The sequence below is a fragment of the Ambystoma mexicanum genome, chromosome 4q, assembly GCF_040938575.1.
Source record: "Ambystoma mexicanum isolate Mex_15411 chromosome 4q, UKY_AmexF1_1, whole genome shotgun sequence".
NCBI lineage: Eukaryota > Metazoa > Chordata > Amphibia > Caudata > Ambystomatidae > Ambystoma > Ambystoma mexicanum.
In genome coordinates this window covers 1,242,151,110-1,242,177,499 of record NC_090928.1, presented here as the reverse complement: position 1 = coordinate 1,242,177,499, position 26,390 = coordinate 1,242,151,110, and the positions used below count along the sequence as shown (strand labels likewise).

The window sequence follows — 26,390 nt, the reverse complement described above, 5'->3', positions numbered from 1 at the left end:
TGCAGCAAAGTCGTTGGGCGCTGCAGTTCGACAACCTCTGCCTTTTCGTCCTAGGGGACAGCAATGGAGGGGAGGTTCCTTTCGTTATTACTCATCCTTTGGTAGAGCGAGAGGAGCTGTCAGTCAAAGAGGCCACCGTAGGAGTGCCAGAGGTGGTAACCAAGGTACTCAAGGTGCCAAGGCCGCTGGGGCAGTTGCCTCTTTGCCCTCAGGCAACGCCGCAGCCGCTACCACTCAGTCATGAGGCCATGTCCCATGGTTCGCCGGTTGGGGGAAGGTTGGCGCAGCATCTTGTAGAGTGGCGTGCCATTACTTCAGATGTGTGGGTTCTGGAGATCATAACCCACGGCTACTGTCTTCCCTTTCGGCAGAGGCCTCACGACAATCCACCAGGGAACCTCTTTGAAGAGTCCGGATCCGCTCCTTGCGCAGGAAATTCAAGCCCTGCTGGAGAAAGGCGCCATAGAACTGGTGCCTGTAGCGGAGAGGAACAAGGGATGGTATTCCCCTTATTTGTTGATTTCGAAAGAAAGACGGGGGATTGAGACCCATCATGGACTTGTGCGGTTTGAACAAACTCCTCAGGAAGGACAAGTTCAAGATGGTCACTCTCTCTCAGGTCCTCCAGGCCCTTCAACTTCAGGACTGGTTGGTGTCTCTCGACCTCAAGGACGCTTACTTCCATTGCCGATCCATCCCAAGCACAAGAAGTACCTGAGGTTCGCGGTTGGCGACTCGTACTTTGTTTCGGGTCTTGCCGTTGGGATTGACCTCCGCCCGAGGGTTTTCACCAAGCTCATGGTGGTGGTGGCAGCGCATCTCAGGAAAGGGGGGGGGGGTTCATGTCTACCCCTACTTGGACGATTGGTTGATCAGGGCACGCTCTCCCGAGCAAGTCCTGGATCATCTGTCCGTCACCTACCACTCCCTTCACAGGCTGGGCTTCTCCCTCAACTTAAAGAAGTCCCATTTGACGCCAACACAGCGGCTCCAGTACATCGGAGCAGTGCTCGACACTTCCCTGGGGCAGTGTTTTCCTCCCCAGTTGAGGGCTCTTCACATTCAGCAGATGGTGCACAAGTTTCAACATGCCCAGACGCTCCCGGCGTTCGTGTTCTTGAGGTTGCTCGGCCTCATGGCATCCTGCATTCTTCTGGTGCCAGAGGCTCGACTGCGGATGAGATCTTTGCAGTGGGCACTCAAGATGTAGTGGTCACAATCCTCCGGCAGGATGTCGGACCCTGTACAGGTGCCACACTCGGTCGCCCAGGACCTTCTGTGGTAGGCCGTCAAAGGCAATCTGATGAAGGGGGCTCCGTTTTGGCTTCCATGGCCGGAGGTGACGATCGTGACGGACGCATCCCTCACGGGATGGGGAGCTCATGCCAACGACAGTCAGCGGTCATTGGTCTCCGTCGGAGTCCAGACTCCATGTCAATCTGTTGGAGCTGAGGGACGTCGGGCTAGCCCTGAAGGCTTTTCTGCCGACTGTGCGAGGAAAGAATGCCCTGATCCTGACTGACAACACGGTGGCCATGTGCTACCTCAACAAAAAGGGGGGGGCGCAGGGTCACTTCCTCTGTGCAGGGAGGCGATGCAGCTCGAGTTCTGGACCATCCACCAGGAAGTTTCGATCTCGGCAGATCATCTGTCCGGAGACGAAAACGAGATGGCGGATGCTCTGAGCAGGCAGAGCACAATCTCTCACGAGTGGGAGTTGGCTGAGGAGATTCTCCTGGAGATCTTCGCCCTTTGGGGGACCCCTCAAGTGGATCTCTTCGCCTCCAGTGTCAACCGGAAGTGCGAAAGGTTCTGCTCGCGGGAATTTCCTCCAAGAGGAGCCTTAGGAGTCGCGTTTGTGGTGGAGTGGTCATTCCACTACTGTACGCGTTTCCTCCAGTCCCCATCATCCCGCAAGTACTGCGGAGGTTACGGAAGTTCGGTTCCCGGATGATCCTCATTGCTCCGGCGTGGGCCCGGAGGACGTGGTACCCGGACCTTCTCGACTTGTCCATCTGCCCTCCACGTCGTCTTCCCTACCGGAACGATCTGCTCTCACGGGAGGGGGGTCAGGTTCTCCATCCAGAGGTCAGATCCCTCAACCTTCACGCTTGGCTTCTGAAAGGTTGAGGTATGAAGACGTGATGGAGGTGTTGCTCTTGGCCAGACGGCCAGCAACAAACTCTGTACCGTTGGCGTAAGTACTGCGACTAGTGCAGAGTTAAGAATGTGGAACCTTTTGCATGTGACATTCCCATGGTTCTGTCTTTTTTGCTTTCTTTGGCCCACAGGGGCTTGCAAGTGGGTACCATTAAAGGTTACCTGGCGGCGCTGTCCATATTTAAGCGCTCGTCTGAAGAGTGTTCCTATTTTAAAATCCCTTTAATTTCTCAGTTTCTGAAAGGGCTCACTAATGTGTTCCCTCCGTCACCTTTCCAGGTGCCCGGTTAGGATTTGAACCTTGTTCTCAAGTTTCTAATGGGTGCTCCCTTTGAGCCTTTGCACTCTTGTCCTTTGAGACTGTTTACTCTGAAAACTGTTTTTTTTAGTTGCGGTCACTTCCGCTCGCAGAGTGAGTGAGTTACAGGCACTTTCAGTTAAGCCACCCTTCACTGTGTTTCATAAGGACAGGGTTGTCCTTAGAGTTCGTCCTTCCTTTCTTCCGAAGGTGGTGTCGGAATTTCATTTAGGCCAGAAGGTTGTTCTTCCGGCATTCTATCTTCCTCCACATCCTGGTAAGGAAGAGGAGAGGCTCCATAGGCTTGATCATAGGAGAGCGTTAAGCTTTTATATTTCACGCATGTCCCGGGTCAGAGTGGACGATCAACTCTTCATTGGTTACGCTGGAAAGCGTTTGGGACAAGCTGTGACGAAACAGACTTTGTCTTGCTGGATTATTTTGGCCATCTCGGAGTGTCACCGCTTGGCGGGTAAGGACCCACCGGCCGGCTTGCGGGCCCATTCTACCAGGGGTATGGCTACCTCTACTGCCCTACAGAGGGGTGTTCCTATTCGTAACATCTGTGATGCAGCCACCTGGGCTTCAGTACATACTTTTGTACGGCACTATTCCCTTGATTCCATCCGAGGACAGGATCTGGCTTTTGGCAAGGCAGTCCTTTACTCCGCAATTTGATTGGTCATTCTAAATCTGGTTTTCTAAATTCTTTTCCCACCTCCTTGCTTTGGTACTGCTTTGGGAGTCTGTCATAGATATGGAAAACGTCGGAGGACCCAATCCCCTCGAAGAACAAGTTACTCTCTTACCTGGTAACGTTCTTTCGATGGGATGGTCTGATGACGTATTCCATATCGCTCCCTCCCTACCTTCCCCGCTACAGAATTTCTTATGCGATTGGAACTTACGTTTCTGCAAGGCTTTGTGTGTCTGACTGGCAGAAGACTGTATTCACACGTTCTGGTGAAAAAACTACAACTGAGGCTACGGGCGTCGTGCGTCCTACTTATCACATCGGGTGACGTCTGAGGAGGTCCTCGAGGACGGCGCATCGACATCGACTCAGGACGCAGACGCCGAAAATTTTCCGAAGCAGCACAGCTGTGGTGATTACTGTCATAGATATGGAATACGTCGTCGGACCATCCCATCGAAAGAATGTTACCAGGTAAGAGAGTAACTTGTTCTTCTGAACTTAATAAGGAAGTCAGATGGGAACTGATGTTAAATGAAGATCTAATTGAAGATCTGATTAAATAAATCCTCATCCTCATCCTCGGGGGTGCTTCCGGACCCGATGGCCCAAGTAACACAATACTGAAGGGAAATGCACGGCTTTAGTCTGGAATATTGATGAAGCTTTTCATAGAAATACTGAATAAGCAAATGCTTCCTCCTTAGTGGAAGTCAGTGATAATTATTCCTATCTATAAGAAGGGGGGGATCAGGCAGATCCAACCATCTATTTTCTGATCGCTCTTCTAAACGCTGACGGCAAGATCTTTACCAGGGTTCTGTTAAAAGCCCTGGAGGAATGGATAACTGGGAAAAAGATCTTCCCCAAATTTCAGACTGGCTTTCCGAAAGGTTTGTCTACCACATTAAATGTATATATCTATGAAATTGGCCCTATTGAGGCAGGATTAGATAGACCATATGCACAATTTAAAACGTGCTAAATCCTTGTCTCACCATGATAAACGATTATCTCACTAGATATCTCGCGTGCTTCCCTGACAAAAATCTAAGGATGGACTTCTTGAGAATGCGCCTTAATTTGATTCCAACAGGCGAAGTTGTAAATTCCAGACAAATCTTTCAGTGTGTAAACCTGCACATTCCAGCGTGGGAGTTTCATTGTAATGTATGGAGGGTGAACTTATGTGCATAATGTCAGTCCAGGTATTTCTCTTCCTAGATCCAGGGGGACTTGGTACAGCCCAGGAGGGAGGCTTCAGCCAAGCTGGTTGAGGAGACTCCGGAGAAGACGATGCCGGACCTCAGCCTGATGCCGACGAAAGGGGGGGTGGAATGGAAATTTCTTCGTCCGACTCTGAGGAGATATTTTCCGTCCACACCATTCAGGGTGGTGACGACGAGGGCGACTATGGAAACGTCAGGACGATGCCCGGCGGAGGCGGAGATGACACCGTTGATGGGGATGACGACATGGGCGCTGGGCCCCGCGACCCTGCCCCTCACGTGCCTCCTAGAGACCTTTCACAGGACATCCTCTCGACCCTCCACACACTGGTGTCAGAGATTCAGAGGAGGATGCCGACGGCACCACCAGCGGCACCACTGCCGTTGACACAGGGCAACCACAGCCAGCGAAGAGGAGGAGACCTCCTACACCTCGATTCCAACCGTTGCTGCCCTCCCCCCTAGGGGGACATACACAGCGACAACAGACACAGGTGACGACGGCGGGATGGGAGATTCTCCGGCACCACAGCCGAGAGCTTCTCCACCGGACGAAATGGGATCCTTCCATTCCATGATCGCGCGTGTGTCAGAGCTTTTCCAGCTCACCCCGGAGGATAAGGAGGGCTTCCTGTATCGGCAACAAGAGGCGAAGAGAGACCAACTGTAACGCTCACCTGGTATCCACGGGGACGCCACCCAATCTGGCTGGACAGCTTCTGACCTTGGACCCACTCCCTTGAACTCTTGTTCGGCTGAGGACCAAGTCTAAAAACACAGGAGTTTAGGTTTTAGCTTATTGTGTCTTTTAGCCCGGAGCCCACCTCCCTTGTGGACTCAACAACCCCTTAGTGCTCTCCTCACCTTGTTTCTTGGTAGGGTGCACTCTCCGTCCTGCTGTTCTGTGTAGGGGCACGTTGTGGATGGGCGCGTCGCAACCCAGTTGCTTCACTGGTGCGGGCCCCTCAGAGTCCAGACCTGCTGCGACTCAGTTCGTCAGGTAAGTCTGCTGTTTTGGCAGCTTGTACTTTTTTGTAATTGCCCCCATTAATGTCTTTCCTTCTTTCTTAGGTGCAGAAGGAGTTCTGGTGATGCCGTGCTGCCAGGGGGCTGTGCACGAGATGGTAAGTGAAAGCGCGAAGCACAACGCTATGTGCTTTTCTTGTGCTAACCTGTTTGTTGTCCCTTTCTTGCAGGCCGCCGCGATGTTCCAGACTGAATGTTGCCGAGAAGATGGAGAGCGGCGAGTAAAGTGTTGTTCGAACCGCCTTCTAGCACTTATGCGTGTTAATCGGCCTTGTCTTTCTTCTTGCAGGTCGTTGAAAGGCCAAGAATGGACGTGGAGCAAAAGCAAGTTAAATTCAGGTAAGGGTGCGCCTTTTGGTTGTTTTTTCAATGTTGAAGAATAATCGCTTACTAATGCTGCTTCTCTGTTCTTCCCAGGTTGCGGCTTCCAAGAGAGCCAGGGAGCGTTCGCCGAGATGCTGGATGTTCGGGATACTGGAGCAGATGACAGAAGCAGGGCTCGCGAGTAGGTAAGCGAATACCTACGGTTTTCTTGTTCTTGTACTTGCAAGTATCGGGCCCGGAATGCAGAGGAAGATCCGACAGACCGCGGTGAGCGTCACGTTGCGACCAGCAGAGTAACCAAAGCGTGTTCTCCAGCTTGGGTGTGGCTTATATAGCCTGTAGGTATCCCAGGTGCCCCCAGGCCTGACCACACCCTAAATGCTAGACCGCATGGCTCAGTTCTGGAACTGAGCCATGCAGGGGCATCCATGTTGTGAAAATGCCATTGTGAGTTGCAGTTCTCCAATTTCCCATATGAGCCTGCCGCCAAAGGCGCCAGGACTGACTCCAAGAGAGTCTTGGGGGACATAATGGGGCCCTTGGGGCCATGATGGAAGACCGTGGTGCAGCCCAGGTAGCCTGACTTCCAAGGCCAGGGGTCATGACACAGACTTGAAAAGGAGTACAGGGTAACGGAGTCTGCACCCAAGTGTCTACGATCTCAACCGTCGCCAGACTCTGTGGTCTCGGCGGCCACCAGGAAGAAATAGTCGAGTTTGTCGTCTTCATCCTCGCCTCCGGACAACGAGGAGAAGCCCTTGGATTCCATGGGTAGAAAGGTCATCTACTCAGCAGCGACAACGGTCAAGGCGGCCAGCACCTTGGCGATCGTGGCCAGATACGACCGGGAGCTTTGGTACAAGATGGCTCCGCTCCTGGATTTCCTCCCCAATGACAAACAGGTCGAGGCTTTGGAGATCCTCCAGGAAGGCGAGGTGGCGTTGGACCATGCCATCACAGTGGCCCTGTACATTGCAGACATGGATTTCTGCCAGATGGGAAACAGGGTTTGCCTTCGCTGTCGTGGCTGCTTCAAGGCCACCAACTTTAGACAAGAGGTCCAGGCGAGGGTACTGGACATGCCGTTCGACTGAGACAACCTGTTCAGGAAGGCTGTCGATTACTCCCTCCAGGCCATCAAGATGGATACGGAGACGGCCCATGCCTTGGGCACTCTGCAGCACCACCGACCGTCCTTTCGTTCCTCAGGAGGGAGGTCTAACAGGTCTTTGAAGTCATCCTCTTACTGCCAAACCTCCTGCTCTATTGTTGTCGAGGACCTCAAAGCGGCACAACAACCTCCAAGCAAGATTGATCTGGCCAGGACGTCGGGCCCCCAACCATGCACCGCGGTGTGAGCCGGCTGGCGAACTTCGTCAGTGTGTGGGAGGCCATCTCCACCGATTAATGGGTGCTGGAGGCTCTCGCCCACATAAACACCTTGGAATTTTAACGAAAGTGTCAGCAAATACCACCAGTGGCCCGTCGGGAACAACAAATTCCCCAGCTGCTGCTGGATGTTCAGGCCATGTTAACAAAAAGGGGGTGATTGAGCTGGTTCCACAGCGACTCTGTGGTCTCTGGATTTACTCAGGATACTTTCTCGTGAGGAAGAAGACCGAGGGCTGGAGGCCCATCCTAGACCTACAACGACTCAACAAGTACATAAAGTCCCAGAAGTTCAGGATTGTCACGCTGCAGCACATGCTTGGCCAGCTGGAGCAGGGAGATTTTATTGTTGTTGGATCTAGAGGACGCGTACTTCCACTTTCCCATACACGAAAAGCATTGCAAGTTCCTGCGCTTTGTCGACCAAGGGAAGCATTACAAGTTCAAGGCTCTTCCCTTCGGACTGTTGTCGGCGCCCAGAGTCTTCACCAAGTGCCTGGCTCCAGTGGCTGCCCATCTACGACTACAGGGGATCCACATGTACCCTTAGCTGGACGACTGGCTCATCCGGGCCAAGTCAAAGGACATCGCCGTCAATCCCATAGCGAGGAGCGTCCGGGTCCTGACGGAACTGGGGTTCTCGGTGAATTATGCAAAGTCCTGCTTGACTCCATCGCAGGACGCGCTGTTCCTGGGATCCAGGCTCAACACAGTGTCCTGCCTGCCGTCTCCGTTGGAGCAGAGGATAGCGCCCATCTTGGGCAAGGTGCAACGGCTGTTGGCACTGAATATCGCCACGGTGAGGACCATCAAGTCGCTGCTTGGCATGATGTTGTCATGCATATACCTGATTTGGCTCTGCAGGTTGTGGATGCATCCGCTCCAGGAGTTCCTCGATGCCCGTTGGGTCCAGATGTCCGGAGGATTTCGGGACAGGATCGCGCTCAGCGAGGAGTTCCATTAAGCGCTAACGTAGTGGGGCATGCGCTCCAACATCGCCAGAGGCACAGACTTCCAGAGCCCCCCATACCAGGAGAGTGTCACGCCAGGCGCTTCTCTGGAAGGATGGGGAGACCACACCGATCGTCTTCACGCCAGAGGCCTCTGGCTGCCGGAGGAGAAGATGCTACACATCAACGTACTGGAACTGCGGGCAATGTTTTGGGCCCATAAGTAGTTTCTGCCATCCCTCAAGGGCAAAGTGGTGAGGGTCTTCATGGACAATACCACCACAATGTTTTACATCCGGAAGCAGGGGGGCACCAGATCCCCAGCGCTCTCCAGGTAGGTGCAGGACTTGTGGCACTGGGCCGTTGCCCAGGGGATGTTCCTCATTCTATTCCACCTAGCAGGAGTAGAGAACACTGTTGCGGACTCTCTCAGCAGGGAGCTGCACTCTTGCCACGAGTGGGAGCTTTGGCAGGATCAAGTGGACAACCTCTTCCTTGAGTGGGGCAGTACCCAGATCGATCTGTTTGCGGCGGCGACGAACACCAAGTGCCAGAGGTTCACCAGCAGGTTCCCCCAGCCAGGGAGATTTGATAGCCTTCACTACAAATATTTCAAAGCCTAGCAATACCTATCTAAATATGAGGTCACCCTCTAACCAGCTTTCTTGCAGGCATATAATATCAAATGATCCTAGCCACCCCACATCATATGCTTTTTCATACCCACTATGTTCCTGCTGTTCAGCCTCAGAGTACCGGCTTTAAAGCGGTCCTCTTACCCCTTCTTCATCCCTCTGTTTAGGAGCACCTTATACCCTCAAACTATTTAGACCACACTGTTTCCCTCCTAACCCGCATCATATGGTGCATGTGGTACATAGTAAATACATCGATATACTCTCTCCCCTGCCTGCCGCAAGATGGGAGTGTGTCAATGGTTCTCCTTGTTAGGCGGAAACCTGTACAGTTCCCTCTGGGACCACTGCAAAAGATTTAGGACTACAGGTGTTTGGCAGTAAACCCACTTGGTAGCAGTCTGCACCACACAGATTCACTGTTGGTAGCTGTGGCTGAGCAGTCAGACTTCTCTCAAGAAGAGTTAAGCAGTATGTGGAGTATACAATATAGGACAATTCTTCACAGTAAGACAAGCAAACACGCAACAAGGCTTCAGTGTAAAGATATTAAGGTATTTATTTATAACGAAACATCTATCAAAAACACTATGGCACTATCACGGCAAACAAATCGAACACAATTACTCTACGAAGAAGAAACAATCAATCCCCCTAGCAATATTTCGACAAGTCTAGGTTTTACCGGCACCACTTATTTACAAACAGAGGTGTATGCCTCAACCTAGATGGCACTCTAATATTAGTTTGGACGGGAGAGAAAAATAGGCAGGTTACGAAAGCAACACAGTTCAATACTTCACGGGAAAAATGCAAGGCAAGAATCACAATAGAGCATAAAGTTCAGAGGCCAGGCCCACTCGGAGAGAGGCAAGGCGATATGTCCCAAAAGTCTCTAGTGGAAATGCATTCGAGTCTTTGTAGCAAATTGTTATCGACAGATTGAACCAGTTCAGAACAATATGTGAGAAAGCTTGGAGGGGACCCAACGGAAAGGAGAGGATTAAGACACCTCACTCGAACCGATCGAAATGGAAGCCAGGCGGACACGGTACCTTGTTGTGGAGGGCAGCTCCGGCGGGGGCAGTTGTTCCTGGTGGTGGATGCATGTCGGGTCTTTGCCAAGAGTAGAGATGTTCTCGTCGTCGAAGAAAAGTGAAGTCCGGTGCACCACCAGGGAAGAGACCAGCCGCAGAGTGCTCCGTCACAAGGCACCACCTTTTGGTCGCGGTACAGGGGTAGTGGCTATCCGGTTGCCGAGGTGCTCTGCACGGGTAATTCGACCACTGAGTCCTGAAGCGAATAAAAAGCAAAGGGGACTGGTTGTTCCCACCAGTCAGGGGAAGAGACTCTCCGGCAGGGAGATCTCCTCTGTCGTCGGGAAGTGGTGAGTCGGTTCCGCAGGGCTCCACCGGAGGTGTCGTCGTGCAGGTCGGCTCAGCGTTACCCTCGTCGGATTCTTAGGTCCTGTGGCGACTTCTGAAGATCCAGTCCCAAAAGCCCTGCTTTTATGCAGAAACCCCCATTCATTCAGCCTAGCTGTCAATCAACACATGCTAAGTGGTGAGCGGGGAGGCTCACCACTTGGGCCAATCACTCCAGAGTGCGACCGGAGTTGGCAAGGCAACTCGGTCCAGGGTGCCTAAACCCCCTCCCACACCGCTGTGGTAACCCAGACAGAATGGCACCACTTTGGAGGGTCTCTGTACAGAGCCCGCCAAAAGTGGAACAAAGCGCTCAACCTTTGGTTTAGGAGTCACAGAGACGAAACACAGACGCCATTTTTAAAAACCGAGTTCTGGCAGAAAATACCATCCGATAAACTTATTTACGATAAGTAGACCGGTGGTACGTTAGAGATTAATGAGGAAAAGTATCAACCTCCAACAATGGGACGAATCCCATATGGTTATGTTCGGGGTCGAACATAACAAGTAGTTTCCACTGCCACCAGCCAAAACTCGACGAGGGGGGACGGGACAGTGCCCCCTCGAGTAACAGATCCAGGAGTAATCGAATTACTCCTACTAGTACGTCCACAATAAGATGGTGTGTACTAGTTCTGTTAGTAAATTTAGGTCTAGTAAAGCCAATGGTGACTTTACATGCCCGGGGAGACAGTAGTCAGTCCCCGGGTATGGATTCTATGGTGGAGGTCCGCTAGGACGCCCCAGTGTTACGGCACGTAGGGTGCGGTGTAACACACATAGAAAAACATATGAGACCCTATGGAGTAAAATAGCCCATAGAACACATTGATATTCAAAGGAATTACACACATTCATGTCCAAGAGTGGGAGGAAAAGAGTCTCACTCTTGGCAGGATGGAAAAAAACAAACTCCAGAAATCCAGCAAAGCTGCTGGGGGACTCACGAGGTTAGGAAATTCAGCCTAAACAGAGAATTCTCCCTAACACTCCTTCACAATGTACTCCTGTTCTGTTCTTGAGCAATCTAGCAGCGAGCCCCTTTTAAACATAGCTGCTTGGGCTGTACAAGGGTCCGCACGGGACGTCTCTGGTGGCAAAAATCCTATCATTGGTATGTGCCAGGCGTCGTGGAGGTGGCAAATCTTATTATGGTCCTCATGTACTGTAATCCCTCTTGCAGCGAGTGCTTCCTTACAATTTAAGATGCATAATCTGATGAAGGGGTTCCTAAAACTAACCCAGACACTGCACCCCCCACAAAACCTACAGTCAGACAAGATCCTCACTGTAGAGAATATTTTTGAAGTTATGTCATTTACATCCAAGATAGTAGAAAGCTCTCTCTCTCTAAAGTTCTCGTATGAGATTTTATTACCTTGCATTAGTCCCTTAAATGTGCATATTGAATTCATACACATACATCCCACTTGCGGGTCTTGACTCTTTCCATCCCCACAGACCGAACTCTGTGCATTCTTGTTTTCTGTTTGTACTAATTGTGTCCTGGACGCTGTCTTGTCCAGCTCCTTCACGCTGGGAGCCGCCCTTCTCCCAGGCCTTGTGTCGGGTTTTAATAGCCTCCAGCCATTCTCCGCCGAGTCCTATACTCAGTGAGGAGTAGCTCTAAATTCTTTCCAGTCAAGTCCTATCCTTACTCAACTGTTTTGGTGTCCCATACCTCCCCTTTTCCCGTACCTCATGGTTCACCGCCTTGCTGTGCCCTGATATAAGTGGTGCTGCCATGGATGCACTGGAAGGGGCCCCTTTGGCTCAGGCTCTGCTTGTGAGGAGACCTCCTTCGTGGAGCATCTTGTTTCCTCCTCCTGGTCTAATTGACCATTGAGAAGGGAATCTGCCAGAGCACCTGTCAGCGACTCAATGATACTGACACACTTATGCAGCATCCAGTTTTCTTTACTCCTGATCCCATTTGATGCCTGAATATCATCTTTCAGCAGTCTGAACATGTCTACTCTTGCCGCCCAGGCTAGAAAGGAGCCATAGGTACCCCCTTCCTTATACCTATTAGTGTTACAACTGATCATAGAGTGCTCCAGAGCATCCAGGGTATGTGGTATACAAGAATCCACTCTAGCTTGGTAGTCCATTGAGGTGTGATGAGCATGGAATGGAGTACTATCAACAGTTTCTTCCTCGTTGGCTCCTGCACATGTTGCCACAGCTGCAGCATCGACAGCCCCTGGCATCCTTGCTAACGGCACGTTCACCGACTCTGGCAGATCAGATTCAGCCATCCTGTCTGTGATTACATGGCTGATTGATGGTATTCAGGTGAAGAAGAATGTTTTTGCAGCCTTAAAATGTCCGAAGTCTTTGGGTGCTCTGTTCAGGTCACTGACAGGATGGTCATTTTGTTCCTGAGGGCCCTACATTGTTTCACCCATCTACCCTGTTTTCAGGCTGCTCCAAGCAATTCTCTATTCTATATACAGCCGGTCAGTGGAGGGTTCTGTCGCTTTCAGAATAGATAGATCCGAAGGTACTTCTGGGGATGGATCTAGCCTCTTTTCTGTTGGTGCCAGATTCCCATTTGACTCTGCTGCATCAAGGATTTAACTGTCTTCAAGAACCTTGTAGCTGACACCTGCAGTCTTTAGATTTGGGGGCAGTTTTCCCTGCAAGCAGTCTGTGCTTACAGACGGACCACACCTGCTCTGTCCTCAAGGCCCCCTCCTATAACTTCCATGTGGGGAAGTCCAGTAACCTTATTGTGTAATATGTTACCTGATGGGCTGGAGGAGTTTTCTGACTTTGAGGTTGTGTCAGTGCCTAAGCCCCTAACTGTGTACAAGCTTTTTGTCCTCCTCCCCAGTGTTTAGTCCCTGCATCCTCTACCTTCTGGCCACTTAGAGCCCAGTTGATTGGTTGTACTGCTGTGCTTATTCTGAATCTGCGCTGGGGGTTTCCTCCCTGCCCTTGGAGCTGGTCTTTTTCAATGTTTAGTTTTTTCTATAATTCACATAATTCAACTGAGAACCAAGGATGTTACCTTTTTTATTTGTTTTCATAAGAATTTGCCTTAAGGGAGACACTTTGTACAAGAAACATTGCTGGTTTTTCCATTGGTGCAAACGTAATGTTGGGTGCATTGAAGAGGCGGTATGAGATGTTGGCTTTATTGGTGTTCACTTTCTGCTTATAGGAAATTGGCTGGCTTTGTCAGGGAATGGGTCTTTAGGGCTTGTCGCAAATCGGACAGGCTTGTTGTTGGGATTTATTATGCGCATTTCTAATGTTAATGAGCACAATTCAAGTCTTCAAAACTCCAAATGGGGGGGCATTGAGGGCAGGTGATCTCTGTAATGTTATCACAAGTTTAGATCTAAAGAGCGTTTTAATTTGGAGGATTATTAAAGGAGAGAAGGTTTCTGGAAGCAAAGTGAAAAGTTTAAGGTAAAGCGATTCTGAACATAAATCGCATCTTTCCTTCTGGGAAGGTGACTGTCACTATGGTATACCTTAGTGACTGACGGGCAGAGAAAGGACCCCCATGGTCAGTGTCAGGAAGGGGTGGCAATATATCACTTCTCCTAGACCTCATAAACACTTGTGCCAGCCTGGCTTGCAAGTACTTATACTGTCTGTCCGACAATCGTGTAACATTCTCTCCTGCTCATTATCTCCTTTCCAGGGCTATGGACTCTTTGGACACTGCATCGTTCTCTTCATCACCTACAACATCCACTTCCACTCCCTCTTCTACCTCTTCTGGCTAATCATCGGAGGACTATCCACGCTGCGCATGGTAAGACCGATATCTTATACTGTGGGTTGACTTTTGCCAGATGTGTGATCTAGAAGGAGGGAATGGGCTTGAGGGAAAAGGGCAGAACGGGGTGTTTGGTGGAAAGTGGCAAACAATCTCAGAGGTATTTTAGAGGTACATCTATGCTGCTCAGGGCAGAGAAACGCCAAGACATCTCCCCAATCATCATTCCAATAAATACCAAGCTCTAGGGCACCCTTGTGTACCCATTGGTAATCCTGCCCCTTTGACACAATCCTCTTTTTATTCAGTCTGGTATCCACTAAGAAAACTATGAATTTCGTCAAAACCCTCGATCAAGACCTGTCCTAATGATCCTGGTCTATCCTTTTTAATCCAGCAATGCGCAGCCACCTTATCGCCTGTTATGGACATTCTAAACCTCTCCCTCAGTATTTCAAGCTAGCATTTGTTACATTGCTAGAAAAAAGCATCACATCGCTAGACTTCATCAGCTGTAGATATAGGCCGATTACCATTGCCCCAATTCTCTTAACCCCTTTACTGCTGCATGCATTGTTCTGCTGTGCTAGGCACAATTGACAATAAATGTATTAAGAAGGTGCCTTTTAGTAATCTTAGCACAGGCAAAGCAGTAGCAGGAATCTAACCGTATCTTGCACAAGGGAGCCTCAATCCAGACATAATCCCCCTTTGCAGAATACCGTGATCTGGAGGATCGGCAGTATGGGTTTAGACCTTTCAAAGGCACCAAGATGGCACACACTGATGTGAAGGATAATCTTCTGTAGTTAGTGGCTGAGGGAGAGTCTGCAACATTCTTTTATTCAAATCACTTTTTATTCATGTTTTCATAACATTAAGTAACATTAACAACTTCATGTTGCCCTCTATCCCACCTCCCTAACCCTCCCTGAGCCCACCAACAGTTGGTGCTTATACATTTGTGCATGTTACTCAGATTCAAACGAAACATAGTAGGGGAGAAGCTAATATACCCAATGGTGTGCCAATATGGCACCTTGCTCCCTAGAGGTCATTGGGATGTGTCATTCAGTTGGGTTGATTTTGTCTTGTGCGGAACTAGTACCTCCACCTCACATTGCGATTGTCCTATTATGCCGTTATACTCTGTCGAGGTTCAGGTGAGGGGGTGTCAAATTCAGCTAGGAGACATGTTCGAACGGGGTCTAGTATTCCGCAGGTATAGCGCCTGGGGCGAGCAAGGCCCCGATATGACGATTCACAATTTTCACAGGTTTTCAACATATGGATCAATTCATATACCACAGGTGGTCTTGATGTTTTCCATGTTTTAGCTATCGGTGCCCTAGTAACTACCAATGCCATAGCCAGGAGCTTCCTCTCCATCTTATTGGGATGTCAAAGTATGCCAATAATCAAGCCATCGGGCAGTCGCGTGGGCAGTCTGGGACCATTGTGCTCATAGCTCTGTAAACTCCCTCCCAAAAGGATTGCATGTGACAGCAGTCCCGAACCATGTGCGTATAGTCTGCTTTGTCAAAATTACATTGTGGACAGGCAGCCGTGCTCTCAGGGTAATATTTGTGGAGTCGAGCAGGGAAATAATAGGTCTGTTGTATGAATTTTAATTGGATCAAGCGGAATCTAACTTTTAGGGAGATCTTCCTAGTCATTACACAGATCTGCCACGGGGTTTCAGATGGGGGAGTTTATATAACGTTGAGGCTGCACCATTGAGTTTAGGGGGGGAGGGGTTAATCACAAATTGGGCCAGAGGAGAGGAGAGTGGTGCTCGAGAGTACCCGACCCACTTATCTCAAAGGGTTGCGCGTAACCTGTAATACAACATCATGATAACAGTCATGGGGCCGCTGTCTTTAAGTGCATCCTACTGTGTGAACTCGCCATCAGTCAGTATATCGCCCAGGGAGTGGACTCCCAGTTTCTGGAAATGTGTTCTGAAGATCTACTCTTGAGTTAGGGGAAGGCCATGAACCGCATATATGGGGAAAAGTCAGTATGAAAACTACTATTCGTGATATCACTGGAGGTGGCCTGACCCCATGCCCAGCGAGTTACATCTATAGGCTGTATCTCCCCCATCGGTGTGTGTCTAGGTGTACCCCATAGCATGCCCTTCAGATCGTCAGGTTGGGCGGTAGCTTTCTCAAGTTTAATATGCAGCAGATCTGCCGAGGGGTTGCCACCACCACATGGCGTACTAGATCTGAGAAGCGAAATAGTAAGCGCATAGGTTAGTCCAGAACCCTGGTGGCATATGGTTGTCAGTGTATTGAGTGCCACCTGTGGCTGTCTCACTTCCCAAACCAATCTAGATAGTAGTGACGGGTGCGTTTCCATTACGACGCAGGTGGGATCAGTGGGACGTTATTATAGATGTAGAGCATCTTGGCCAGTGCCAGATGAGCGGCATGGGATAGAGAAGGGCAGATCCAAATACCAACCCTGCGTTCCAGATGTTTGAGGGCTGCGAGAGAGTTTTCTTCAAAGTGTCCAGATGGGGAAGTGGATACCATTATGCCTAGGTATTTCATACCCCTGGAGCACCATCAGAAATCTGTGCCGACGTCTGTCGGGTGTACTGTCGATGTTAAGGGTAGAACCTCCTGATTTTGACCAGTTAATTTGTAGCCCCGAAAGTCTACCAAATGTTGATATCTCCTGCACAAAGGGTTGTAGATTGTTTTGAGTTTTTAACGTATGCAGGTATGTCGTCAACATAGAGGGAGACGATTGAAATATGTGAAGATATCTGCACCCCCCTATGTGAGTGAAACTCCATAATGGCACATGCAAGGGGCTCAACCGTCAATGCAAAAAGGATGGGAGAGAGCGGGCAACCCTGCCTCGTACCTCTGGTTGGGAATATGCTCTCCAAAGTCTCCTGATTCGTCACAGTTGCGGCTCGAGGGGCCGTATAGATCAGTTGAATCCATTGGATGTACTTAAGCCCGCGGCCGGATCTGCCGAGGATTTCAAATAGAAAAGGCCATTCAAAAGAATCGAAGGCTTTTTCGCCATCAAGGGCCGCAACTACTTTGGGGATATGGTCACTGATGTTATGCATCAGGGAAAACAGCCGCCTCAGGTTATTTTGTGTAGACTCGCCCAGGATAAACCCAGCTTGGTCAGGGAGGACCAAAGTGCTCATATGAGGGAGGAGCATATCGGCCAATAGTTTTGCAAAAATCTTATTGTCCGAATATTGTAGCTGTATGTGTACAGCATTTACTAAACACATGAAATACTCTTACAGAAATAGTAGCTGACACATGCGCCCATGTTTTGGGTTGACACTCTTTCTGTTCATTATCAAAGTTATTATTTCCTCGATTTGTGACACTAATTGATCACTTGATCTATGCATGGCCCGAGCAGGCGCTGCCTAGTGAATTGTGTATCTAGTAACACGAGTATATGGCAATAAAAAATTACTGATCGTGCCAATATTTGTTACAAAAAATAATGATGAATACCCCAGTCACAAGCATTGTCACAAAAGACAATTGGTCTAAGAATGGCACATTTGGGCACGGCCACTTTAGCATAAAACCTTTCTTTCCCCGTGTACTTGTATTGTTTTGTGAATTTGAAAAGATGGGGCACTTTGCAATAAATGCTTGTTCATTGCTGCAATGTCCTCGTTTGGCCACTTGGTTTCAATCCTGTTGCACTTCTGGTCAGATGATCACTAAGGTGCCTGGAAGCATCTCTATATATTGCAAGATGGCTAGATCATTGACTGGCGCAAATCTGAGCATAAACATCCAGCATTGACGAAGCCAATAGCTTTGGCTTTTGCATAGTCATTGTTATCAGCATTTGCTAGGTGCTTACAAGCTATTGGCATTATTGCCCAGGTGCAACTTGGTGCTCACTTCATATGACCTGTATTGTTAGCCTATAGCGCCCTGTTGCTATCAGAAGCCAGGGTGCTCACACTGTCAGGTTCTGCCATCAGAAAACCAGGTACCTGCTCCATTTACTAGGGTTTGACAGCTACTCCCATCGTTGGTTAGGTTTTGTAAAGTTGGGGTGGAAAGGAACGAATGTCTTCACAACCATAATGCACATTCATCATGTGAACGGACGGGATGCACTGCCCTCTCCCCTTACGTTGGGGGACATGCATCTGGCACAATTTACTTTCTGTATCTATTCTCTTGCAATGCACTTCTTTGCCTGTGGAAGAACACCTACAGAACATTATGTTTGGAAAGTACAATTTACATATCAATAGTAGACAAATGGTGACTGCGGTACCAATGAGCCAAAACATAGAAGGGGAGCGGTAAGAGACCAGCGGCATCCATTCCATTCACTGCAGAAAACTGGAGTACATGTTGCGGTCCGTAACGTTTCTAATGTCTAGCATGTCCCTAAGATACAGCAACACTGGCACAAAGCAAGGAAAGCTATAATAGTGCAAATACCAGAGCTACCCTTCAAAGGCATCTGATTGCCCAGGCAGCTGTCTGTGAGTGGCGCAGATGTAACCGATAGTTTGCTCTACATTTTGTTCAGTCATTATTGCCTAATGTTTAGAACTGGCATAAACAGGGTACATCTATTATACTGTCAGGACCCTTGACTCGAACCTCCACCGTAGCTGCAGGCATCACAGGTCCCTTCAAACCCCCATGGTTTCTACTGCCTTAATGATCTACTGAGTGCACGGAGTCCAGGGGCAAATGAGGAGAGGATACACTTTCCATCTCCAAAGGACTTTCGCCTCAGATTTCTAGACCCTGCAAAGGTGAAACCTGACTTTTAATCTTCTACTCACAGACTCGCTCCCTCCTCCAAATTCCTGTTCCATTGCTAGCTTTCGCACTTAGTAGTGGAAAAGTAACCAGACTCTTCCAGTGGATTGGTGAGCGACTTTTAATGGGTGTCAGCAGAGCCAACATACACAGGACAAAACAACACACTGACAACGAGACTCGACGAAGTAACACCTTTCTCCACGCATTGAATTTTATATGAGAGAGCACACATGCATTCCAACGGAGAGGGTGGTCTCAGACATGGCACGGTATCATTAAGCAACAATGTTTCATGTGAAAGAACAGTGTCTCGGCATACAAGTCTTGGGCAGAGCAGAGGCTGTGTTCTTGTGCTCAGGAAAGCACCATCAGAATGGAAGGCGAACACTGATACATTTGCGTCTTGCTGAGCAAGCTGCTTCTACGTTATGTTATGCGCATTTCTGTAAGTGCACGTACACCAGAGGGCATCTTGGCACTGAGGAGGCAAGGCGTAATGCCGTAACGCAGCTAGAAAAACAAGGTTTTTAAGCCGCGACAAAAAGCAAGGTGATCAGAGATGTCACGCAAAGGAATAGGAAGGTAGTTCCATGATCTTGCATCATAACATAACAAGCTGCTTCTACGATTCACCCACGGCTCAATGCACGTGAGCCCGCTTATCATATGACAACTTCTGTCTGCTAAAGCCGCTTTGTCTGTGAAAGCTGCAGTCTAAACACGCTTCTATTGGCCAAAAGGGAAATATGGCCAGAAGTGGGATCCTCTAGGTACTAGACTATAAAAGCCTTCCAAGTTAGGACATGCGTACTAGAAAATGGCACTTGCAGAAATAGCAATAAGGCACTTGCTGAACATGGCCGTTAGCAATGGCTGAGCATTATTATAAAGCAGCAAAATGAGTCTATTTACATTTTTCATAACCTAGTTTTCCCCCACAACTTGGACACTTTGTGAGAGAGAAGGAAAACTAAACAAAAGGTCTCTGAGTGTGGAAATGTGCTTCATTGTGGTTCCTAAAAAGCCAGAGGCTTCTCGACCCTAGCTAACTCCACTAATCTAACTTGGCCTACTAACATTAACTCTTAACTATCGGCAGCTACTTCAAAAGTTCCAGTTCCTTTATTTAAATTGGTGCAGATGCTATTCGCCAGTGTCCTGAAGCGGTGCATGTGTAGCCGTCTGAATCTGGTATACTTTACGCACTGAGTCTTCAGGGCTTTGCTTCTCCAGGTAGGCACTAAGAGCAGCCACCACTCACCTTGTAGAGCGTCTTTTGTGTGCGCCACGAGCAGCCTGAATTTTGGAAAACTGGCCCCCATACTGCAAAGTTACAAGATGCCAAACTCCATTCCGGGGGACAAGATTTAAAGGCAGTTTATACGCCTGATGATCTCTTGGAAAACAGTTTTTCCTGGAGTGGCGAGGTGCTGCTGACTTGCAAATACTGCTAACTTGGTTGGGCACTGCGGCTGTGGAATTAGTCAAGGGAAAACTAGACCCAAAATACCCCCTACTCTACATGGATGATTAGAGGACAAACCCTCATCAACCCATGTACCCTTCTGATATTTCGCTCTTTTTGCTTTTACTTCAAAGGCAAGCAGAGTATATATTTTGCATCACTTTCAAATGGACTGAATTCTATTTCAGCCAACCTATGTTTCTATCTGTTAAGAAACAGGAATAATATTGCTGAAAATAATAAATCCACTCATACCACCTCCCGTGCACCCTTATATCCACAAACCCTGCGATACCGGCTCAAAACGTCAGGAAAGTCTAATAAAGCTGTATGGAAGTACTCTCCAAAGTGCTGCCACACAAACATTTTGCTGCAATCAGAAATGGGTTTATAATCCTGCCCTGGAAGCAAATCTAGTTCTGCCTAATAGCCCATTATCACTGATGTCCCAAATACCAGCTCTATCTAAAAGTTCTAAAGGATCTAGACAGCCACAAATGTACCCCCCTCCCACATTTAGATTCAATTTAAACTCGATCCTTCCAGGGTGCCATTGTGGACCTGTGCCAAAACTCTTCCAATTTAATGGCTTCACCACTATTTAAATCCCATCATGGAGGCCTTGCCCAGCACTGAGCCCAATTAAGTGTCTTTCTCAACCAATGGCAAGCTGTTTGTCAGTGTTGTGCTTTGAGGTTTATCTAGCAGCACCAGCAAATCACGGGTGTCCCTCGTATGCTTTATAAGAAAGCCTAGTGGGACCTTTGTATCCAGACAGATAATCGAGTGGAGTGTGATGAATTTGCGTCATCTGCAGTTATCTAGAGATTTTGGAGCACATTCGCCCTGCAACACTCCAACTTGCTACTGTAATGAGCTTTGAAAGGCTGACTCAACCTTTCTGTAATGTTGTTTCCCTCTTCAACTTAGAAGCGAAACACAAGGTACGCTGGTAGAAAGGGAATGATTGTAAGCCCCAGAACCTATCACAAACTGAATGAAGAAGAGCCAATCCATGTACCAATGGGAAGCCAACAGGCTGAGCGTTACAAAAAGCGTGCAGCATTAAGGAAGCGGATGCAGTGAAGCGATGGAAAGCCGAGGCAGCAAATGGTCTGCATAGTCCAGAAGTAGGGCCTGACTGCACAATGGCGTGGAAACCCTTGCATGAAGTAAGCTTCCCGGACAAGGCGCTAGGGATACTGCTCCACAGCTATGCAACAGAATTTGCCGCCAGTTCCCTGGCTCCCCTAGTGGTAGACTGGGTTAAGCCATTGAGGTCCACTCTTAGAAATGCATTGGCAGTGGTTAAGATACAACATAACACACAGTAATTCAATAAGGGATTATCCACACAATGATGCTCTGAAAGTCTGTTTCGGGTTTGCAGATACCTGGAAGTAAACTTAAATCAGGAAGTCGTTTAATGTTCTGGGGTTGTCAACAATTGGGATCACCACAAATATTAGAAATCCTTGGGATGCTCCAGATATTAAATAGTGTCCTGAGGTATCCAGATCCACTGAACAGGAGCTCAATCTATAAAAAAGAATGAAGTGAAAAGATGTGCATCTGGCACTGGTAATGACCAGTATCAACCAGATGTTTGGGCAGCAAGAGTTATGGTGTGGATGATGAGGTTCTGCAGGCAAATAGGACAACTGTAAACTGACTGGAGAAGGTGCTGCTCATGTGGAGATGAACTGCTGAAGCTGTAATGGGGTGCAGCTATGCTTCCAGTTCTTGGGAGATGCCGTCTGTGTCACACGGTTGCATTCAGGCAAGGCTTGGACTTCTCAGAGTCCCAACACTACTTTGGCTTTTGTTGTCACATACCTCTGGTGCTGTTCACTGTACAGATCATGCATTGTCACTCCTTTTGCAATTTCATGCATTACAATTGCCTGTATGTATGCATTTCTGTAACCTCTTAAATTGCGCCCTGATGCCTCCGGGCCTGCGGGTTTGCGCGTTATAAATAAAATAAATACAAATACAAAATACTGCCATGCGTGGGCTGTCCATTATGTGGAAAAACAGGGTCCTCTCAATGAAGCTTCTGTGAAACTCCTAAGAGGAATTCTGATTCTCCCCTTCAGAGGTTTCCCTGTGCCGCCGCTTTCAACCAGCATGAACTGGCAAAATGTGTTCTGTTTCAATGCTGCAGAGATCTCTAAGAAAGGCCTCAAGTCTTCTATACAACTCTCACACTGTTGATCAGATTACCAGATCATTTCATTTCATCCTAGATACTGCTTCACAGCCCTGCACTCTTTTAAACTTCATGAGTTGCATTTGGGAAGTTGTAGGCTGTCAAATTGAAGAAAATCCATTAAAGTAAAGCTTTATTATTAAATATCTAATGGGAGTGCTTTTAAGTAAGATATTATTAGAGGCAACCCACGTGAAGGCAATAGGAAGCATTTAATTGGTTGGAAGGATGAGTCCCTGAATAGTGACAAGGTCCAGGTGAGGGAGAGTTGAAATGTATGTTAATGTATCGGGAGGGTCTGGGCAGGGCTTTGTTCAGGAGGCTCATGTCCCACACTGTTTCATTGCAGGAAGGTGGACGACTGCAAAAGTCCCAACCTGATCGCAAAAGCCTGGTCAGAGAGGAGGGAATTGACACATTGCACTGAGCCGCAGACTTCCCTGCAACTTTGTTATGGATTCATTCTAGTTGATACTCGTTGCCCCTTTGTTCTGCTTCTCATCCCCTTTCTTTCCACTTTACCTCGATTCACTCTCCTTCCCTTCTTTGTCTTCCTCGTTTTGTCTCCTTTGTTTCTTTCCCTCGCTAGGCTTGGAACTGCAACCTACAGCTCTCCAGATATTTTGCGCTATGATTTCCATGGACTGTTCTGGCTCGGGCTGATCAGAGTTCTAGTCCGAGAGCCAAGGCTGCACTCCCCTCCTCCAGCCAGTTCTCTCCTTCTATCACCCACTCCTTTACTCTTCTCGTCTTCCCACAGCGCCCCTGTTGCACACTCTACCATCCTTCTCTCCTTTACTCCACTGACTATTATCTTCTTTCGCTGCCTCATTATCACTGCCTCTGGTTCCCTTTCTCAACTTCCTTCTTGCGTCTTTGACTCATGTTCTCGATCCATGATTTTTCAGTTCCAAACTCACTCCAATGTTTTATCCTTGCTGTCTTCTTTGTCCTTATACCCATTACTTTTGTCTCTCTACCTCCCGTTCTTTGCTCTTTCTTTCTCCCTCATTTTCTTCCCTGGCCCTTCAGTTTCTCATGTTTTACTCCCTCTCCTTTTTTCTCTCCCTCATTATCTCTTTCCTTCTCTACTTGCCATTGCTTTTTCTGTCTTCCCACTATTACTTTTATTCTCCATCTTCCTCCCGGTTCTATGTTCTTTTGCAATGTAGTAATTTACTTTGGCAAAATGACTTCCCCTATTTTTTGTTTGTTTTAGTTTAAGGTAGTAGGGGTCCCCCTCCCATACTTTCTGTTCCCGAACACTACCACCCATATACCTTTTACTGTAAACCTACATATGTATGCTCCATCCCCATTGAAGAAATTACCATGTTGTAATTTACTTTGGCAAAACATGATACCCTCCCTCCCATTCTGCCATTTTGCCTATCCCACGTGTTCCCTTTCCCCTTGAGTTCTTTTCATCCTGTCAAATTAATTTAATGGTAGGCACCCAGACCCTCTGAGTAACTATATGGAAAGAGCTCTGAGGCACACAGCTTGTGAAAGAAAAGGGCTGCATACACACAGTTCTGTATCTTTCTGATGATGCTTATCCAGTGTTGTTTCTTCTTTGGATTTATGGGCTTGTAGTGTTACATTTTCTCCAGCATGGGGTCTGGCATGGATTCACATGCTCATGAATATTCCCCGTCGTCAGGCTGGGAATCCTCGGTAAAGAAAAAAACAGTATCAGTTTCGTTTCTGATCTGTCTTTCGTAGTAATAACCAATCACTGGTCTCTGCGTCATACTGACCACAGCCAATGACTGCCCTCTACCTAAGCCCCGCCTCTGGCAGCCATCTTCAGATTTTTACCGCACGTTCATGTGTTGGGATCCTCGTGCTATTGCTCTCGAGCGTTAGTGCTATTTTTTCACGTTTTTTCTCAAAAACTTGGTTTTTTTCAGTCAAAAGAGCCTCAAGCTCCACCGACTCTCCATCCGATCAATGGGGACCCGTGTCGGATTCGTCTGCGCCCCTCAAGGGTGAAGATTTCGTCGAGCTACGCTTTTGGAGGACTCCAGAAGTTTTCTCAGGCCCGTCCCGGACATGGCCCAGGAGAAGGGAAGCTCGACGCCCGGAAAGCTGTTCAGGGTCTGCCCTGGATGCCAGCTGCAGAACGTCTTTAAGGAGGACGAACACTCCTTTTGTCTTTACTGCTTACATGAAGACAAGACGCACGTAGAGAAGGACTGTGCGTTTTGCGGCACCATGTCGGAGCGGACCATGAAGGACCGCCATCAACGTCTCGCCAACTGGCTGGAAGGGAAGAGCCCGTCCGGCGAGAAGAAGAGGAAGAAATCCGAGCGGTCTTCTAAGACCTTTGAGGACGCCCCGGCGACGGGGGTCCAACACAAGGCCAAGCACCGCGAGTCCGCTGGCACCGGGAGCGCCGAACGGTCGGGCTCTACGGGCGCCAGGCAGGGCGCACCCTCCCCGGTACCATCAACCACGAGCCAACGCTCTGGGTCGGGTAAGAGGAAGGCCGAGCACCCGGCGAAGCTCCTGGAGAGTCCCCGGTCGAGCTCGAAGGCCCCATCGGAGGGGGAGCGAGGCAGTGTCCCCCCCCCCCTCAAGGATAAGGCGGTGAGCGCACCTAAGGTGGTGAATGCCTTAATCCATCCGGCCAAGGCCTGTATCGAGACTGTCGCGGCGGCCCTGGCTCAGACTGTGGAGGCTACGCCAGTGGTGGCGACCTCGGGGCTCAGAGTCTCCCTGCCACCTCGGAGGGAGTCCTCTTTTATGCCCATCGATAGGACCCCCGTGAAATCTCCGGCGGAGAAGAAAAAGGGGGGGCAGGGTGTCGTCGTAGACTCGGCTTCAACCTCGGAGGAAGAGCTGATCGAGGTCTTAAGCCACGGCCTCGGCGTGGAAGAAGACCGCCCCGTCGGGAGGGATCCCGACGCGGGTGACGACGACATCGTCGAGGGCGCCGACGGGGCCCCTGATCGCCCGTCGGATTCCCCTCTGCCAGCGCCGCAAGACAACTCGGCGGCCATTTTGTTGGCTATACAGTCCTTATGCACGGAGATAAGGACAAGTCTACCGTTGCCAGCGGAGGAACCACTCCCGTCGGGGGACCCAGAACCGGGACCTTCTGGCGTTCCTCCTCCCAAGAAAAGAAGGATTCACCCTCCACCTCCTTTTCAGCCGTCGCGCCCCGTCCAGCCCTCCTCCCCGTCCACGACTCGAGGGGATGATACGGGGACTGACACGGCCGCGACGGGTACGGACGACGAGGTCTACGACGAGGATCTTCCGTCGTCACCTCCCACCAGGGCTTCTCCGCCCGACGAGATTGGATCGTTCCACTCCATGATCGCCAGGGCTTCCAATCTTTTCCAACTCTGCCCTGAGGAGAAGAAAAAGGAAGGATTCCTTTATCAACGGCGCGAGGCCAAGAGGAAGACGGTCCTCGCGGTGCCTCTACTGGACGACATTTGGGATGAGGGCCTCGCCCTCCTCAAGAACCCTTCCACGACGCCAGCGAGAAGAGACCGGTACGAAAAGAAGTACCGGGTCCCGGACGCGGCCCCCCTGTGCCTCCGGGCGCAGCCTACCCCGGACTCCGTCGTCTCCGCGGCGGCCAGGAAGAAAGCGGGGGGGCGAGGGAAAGAAATTGGACTCTATGGGACGCAGGGTCATCTCGTCTGCAGCGACGACGATTAAGGCAGCCAACGCCTTGGCTATCGTGGCCCGATACGACAGGGAGCTATGGTACAAACTGGCTCCCTTGCTGGACTTCCTACCGGACGACAAGAGGGCGGATGCCCTGGAGATCCTACAGGAAGGTGAGGTGGCGTCGGACCACGCCATCACTATTGCAACGGACATCGCCGATACGGGATTTCGCCAGTTGGGCAACGGCTTGTGCCTTAGGCGGCGTGGATGGCTCAAGGCTACGGACTTCCGTCAAGACGTACAGACCAGAGTCCTGGACATGCCGTTCGATGGGAACAACCTGTTTGGGAAAACAGTGGACGATTCCCTTCAGGCCATTAAAGCGGACACGGAGACGGCCCGGGCCCTTGGGGTTCTGCAACAGCGACGGC

At 49.5% G+C, this 26,390-nt stretch overlaps 1 protein-coding gene across 2 annotated transcripts in view; it reads left to right on the top strand.

Annotated features, from left to right (window-relative positions):
- Nucleotides 1-26,390, top strand: part of YIPF3 (Yip1 domain family member 3) — a 331,619-nt gene that overhangs the window by 283,757 nt on the left and 21,472 nt on the right. For both annotated transcript variants that reach the window (XM_069608816.1, XM_069608815.1), the window contains one exon: nucleotides 13,788-13,901. In XM_069608816.1, the coding sequence (XP_069464917.1) occupies nucleotides 13,788-13,901 (114 nt within the window). The remainder of the gene's footprint in view (nucleotides 1-13,787; nucleotides 13,902-26,390) is intronic.